This window comes from Penaeus monodon, chromosome 21 (genome assembly GCF_015228065.2).
Source record: "Penaeus monodon isolate SGIC_2016 chromosome 21, NSTDA_Pmon_1, whole genome shotgun sequence".
NCBI classification, from domain to species: domain Eukaryota; kingdom Metazoa; phylum Arthropoda; class Malacostraca; order Decapoda; family Penaeidae; genus Penaeus; species Penaeus monodon.
In genome coordinates this window covers 8,716,360-8,716,685 of record NC_051406.1, presented here as the reverse complement: position 1 = coordinate 8,716,685, position 326 = coordinate 8,716,360, and the positions used below count along the sequence as shown (strand labels likewise).

Below are 326 nucleotides of genomic sequence, written 5' to 3'. Positions count from 1 at the left end.
ATTTCAAAAATCAACTCCTTCATCAAATACGAAATATTCTAATATCCCCCTTTTCCCCTCCCCCCTTTTCTCTCTTTCCAGGACGGGCGGAGGTGAGGCCATGGGCGTGGATCGGGGTGTGGACAGAGGCGCGATCGCGGGCGGAGGAAAAATGGGCGTGAGACGATCACTAGTCCTCGTCCTGGCACTTCTATCAACACTATGGTGACTATCCTAAGCTCACGCGTTGCAATCAGTGTATCACTTACTCCTAAGCTCACTGTTTCTTCACTCACGCTCATGTCCTCACCTCACTTACTCATGTTTTGACTCACTTTAAGTCGATA

At 49.1% G+C, this 326-nt stretch overlaps 1 protein-coding gene across 1 annotated transcript in view; it reads left to right on the top strand.

Moving 5' to 3' along the window:
- LOC119586187 (glutamate-gated chloride channel-like) overlaps positions 1 to 326 on the top strand; it is a gene marked incomplete at both ends in the record, with an annotated part of 81,629 nt that overhangs the window by 34,264 nt on the left and 47,039 nt on the right. The window contains 1 exon segment of the mRNA XM_037934889.1: positions 82 to 204. Within this exon segment, the coding sequence (XP_037790817.1) occupies positions 82 to 204 (123 nt within the window).